A 3,540-nucleotide genomic window follows, 5' to 3' on the forward strand; every position below is an offset into this window, starting at 1 on the left:
TTTTTTTTTTTTTTTTTTTTTTTTTTTTTTTTTTTGTGGTATCAGAGATTGAACTCAGGACCTTTTGCTTGCCAGGCAGGTGCTTATGTTTGAAGGTGCTTTAATTTGCTGAGCTAGCTGGGGAGATGGCTCAGTGGAATAAGCACTTCCCTGGCAAGCACAAGGGCTTGAGTTCAATCCCCGGTTCCGCAAAAAAACCCAAAACAAACAAACAAAAAAACTATGTATAGTAAAAGATTACAAACAATTTGCTGAGCTATGTGGATGGCCCTGAGCTCCTAATTTTTAAATATCCATTTTATCCTCTCAATTACACCTAGCCTGTTACAGCATACAAATTTCTCTCCACATTTCAAATCACTTTCACAGCTTTTAGCTTCTTTGGTTTTGTTTTGTTTTTTGGGACAGGGTCTCCCTGTGTAGAGCAGGCAGGTCTTGAACTCTTGGCAATCTTCCTGCCTCAGCCTCCAAGTGCTGGGATTACAGGTGCACCATCATCTCTGATTTTTGGCTTCCTGTTGCAAGGTGACTTATGGAGTCCTTGATGATGTTTGCAAATTCTTCCAGGGTCAAGAAGACCTTGGAAGGAGCATTTTATCTAGCTTCTTTCACCTTCTAAGAAGACCTTTCTTTCTTTCTTTTTTCTTTTTCTGTCTTTTGAGGCAGGGTCCTGCACTCCTGTCATGGCAGGAAGAAGGCTGATGGCCGGGGGATTTGCATGAGTTCAAGGCCAGCCTGGGTTACATTGTTGATTTATTTTATTATTTTTGTCTTCAGCTTTTTGCTTTATGTTTTGGGGCAGGTTCTTGCTATGTAGTTCAGACTGGCCTCGATAATCCTGCTTCAGGGGCCCGGGAGATGGCTCAGTGGAATAAGTGCTTCCCTGGCAAGGGCAAGGGCCTGAGTTCAATCCCCGGTTCCCCCTGCTTCAGCGATCCTCTTAGCACATCCTCCAGAGTGCTGTGGTTACAGGCATCCACCACCATGACTCCTGGCTCCTTTTTTTCTTTTTTTGAAACAGGATCTTGCTTTGTACTGCAAGTTAGCTTAGAGATCATAGCAATCGTCCTGCCTCAGCCTTCTGAGTGCTGAGATTATGGGTTCCCACCAGTCCCCGCTTGGCCCAGAATTTTTTTGTCTTTTAAGACAGCGTCCCACTATGCCGTTCAGGCTGGCCTTGAGCTCACTTTGTAGCCCAGGCTGGTCTCGAACTTGCTAGGATCCTTCTGCCTCAGCCTCCCGAATGTTGGGATTACACGCGTGCACTACAATGCCCGGCAGGCCCACTTTTTAATGTCGATTTAAGAAGCATTCTGGTGGTCTAGCTCCTCCGTGTATGGGATCACTATTGTATTTAAGGTGAAAGTGAGGCTCGGCGGGAGAGTCCTTGGATTCGCGGTGGCTGCCTCCCGCTGGGCCGCTGGGTGCGCTCCGTCCTGCTCCCTGGGCCGCCGGGCTGCAGCCTCCTGCCCTCACCTCTGCGGCCGGCCACTCAGCGCCATCTTTGAGCCTGGCACCTCGGCCTCACTTCCGCACCTTTATTTCCCTTCCCAGAAAATAGGCGCGCCTGTGCAATGCATAGCCTGCGTGAGAATCGACTACTTTAAACTAGTCTCTCGTGTCGTTCCAGCAGAAAGGAATCACCCCTCCTTCCCTGCCAGGAATCTCTCTGTAACCAGTTCAAAGATGGCGCTAGCAGCTTCACCTCCCTTTTCTTCCGCTCCGCAGGGGGCGGGGAGCGGCGGTTGGGTCTCAGTGCGCCGGCGCGAGGGGGGGCTCGTAGCCATGGCAACGCTCTGGCTGCCCAGGCCGACCGTTCCGGCGGGAAGCGGGAGTGCAGCGGCGCTGGCGGCAGGCGGGGCTGCGAGCGCGGAGGGCCCGTGGCGGCCCGGGCCGCTGCAGGACGAGACCCTGGGCGTGGCGTCCGTGCCCTCGCAATGGAGGGTCGTCCAGGGCGTCCGCGGGGAGACGGTGAGGGCGCGGCGACGCGAGCGGGGCGGCGGGCGAGGCTCCGGGGCCCGCGGTTTCTTCTGGGCTTTAATCCGCAGAAGTGGTCGCGCGCGGCTCTCGGCCCAGACCTTCCCGTCCTTTGAGTTACAACAAAAAGTCAAAACTTTCGCCAAGATTTTAAGAAAAAAAAAAAAAAAAAAAAAAAAAAAGAAATCACACTGCATCTTCAGGTCTGGGTAAATCGGGGTTCTGACGGAACGAGGCGCCCGGAGACCCGGCCGGGTGGCCCTCCCCGGAGCTGGACGGGGAACACGAGCAGCGGGCGGGTGTCGTGAGGGCGTGAGCGAGTACTGAGTCCGGTGAACGGACGGGGAGGGACGGCGGCCTCGGCGGGAGGGTTCCAGCGCCGCTGCTGGGGAGCGGGAGGCCTCGGAGGGGTTCAGCCGCCCAGGAGGGCTGATGGCAGTGCGGGGGCTTCGGGGCCCGAGGCGCCACCCACCGGCTGGGCTGTCAGCTGGATGAGGAGGAGCTGTAGGGCAACTGCTTTGCACGCTCAGGGTCCTGAGTTCGATCCCTGGTACCACACACACACACACACGCACGCACGCACGCATGCACGCATGCATGCACACACCCACCCTGTAGCCTGTAATGGTGGCACATACATGTAATCTCAGTGCTCAGCCTGAGGCAGGAGGACGGCTGCAAATTGGAGGCTAACCAGGGCTGCATTGTGAGTTCAAGGCCAGCCTGGACTACACATCGAGACCTAGTCTCAACTCCTACCCCCACCCCTACACCCAAAAAGAGCTGCGTTACAGGGTGCTGCCTATCCCCAGCAGAGAAGATAGCTAGGTGTGATGGCGCGAGTCTGTAATCCCAGTAATACGCTTGGGAGGCTGAGGCAGGAGGTTGGTTTCGAGTTCAGGCCACCCTCAACTGCATAGCAAGACCCTGCCTTAAAAAAAAGGGGGGGGGGCAGAGATACAGCTTAGTGGCATAAGCACCTGCCCGGCAAGTGCAAGGTCCGGAGTTCAATCCCAGTACCAAAACCAAAAAATCAACAGAAACAGAGACTCAGGTTGTTGAACCTACAGGTATCCTAGATCACCACCAGCGCCAGTGATGTCCCCTGAAGTTTGACTCTCGGGGACAGGTATCTTTGCAGTAGGCCCAGTGGCCGGTCTGACCTGGCTTCTAGGTACCTCCCATTGTGCTGTGCTGCCTGGGAATGGTTCCAGTCAGAAAGAAAGGCTGTGGTCATTTCAGTTCAGGCTCTGTCCTTATTGCAGGTATGATTCATGCATTGACCTTTTAAAAAATAACTCAAAATAGTTTTTCCACGTTGGGAGTCATAGATTTAGTCTAACACATTTTATGTTTTGATTTTTTTTCAAGACAAGGCTTACTATGTAGCCAAGGCTCAATACTAGGAACTCATATTGAACCTTCTGCCTCAGCCTCCAGACTGGTGGTTTTTTTTTTTCCCCAGTATCAGGGATCAAACTTGGGACCTTGTGCATGCAGCAGGTGCTTATGCTACTGAGCTGTCTCCCTGGCCCCAGACTGCTAGGATTATAGCTGTTTACC

At 53.3% G+C, this 3,540-nt stretch overlaps 1 protein-coding gene across 1 annotated transcript in view; it reads left to right on the plus strand.

Moving 5' to 3' along the window:
* Positions 1-1,785: 1,785 nt before the first annotated feature.
* The window catches only part of Wdr34 (WD repeat domain 34), an 8,628-nt gene continuing 6,873 nt past the window's right edge, over positions 1,786-3,540 (plus strand). Inside the window, exon 1 of the mRNA XM_004640578.2 lies at positions 1,786-1,971. Within this exon, the coding sequence (XP_004640635.1) occupies positions 1,786-1,971 (186 nt within the window). The remainder of the gene's footprint in view (positions 1,972-3,540) is intronic.

Source organism: Octodon degus, unplaced genomic scaffold (assembly GCF_000260255.1).
Source record: "Octodon degus isolate 3935 unplaced genomic scaffold, OctDeg1.0 scaffold00123, whole genome shotgun sequence".
Taxonomy (NCBI): Eukaryota; Metazoa; Chordata; class Mammalia; order Rodentia; family Octodontidae; genus Octodon; species Octodon degus.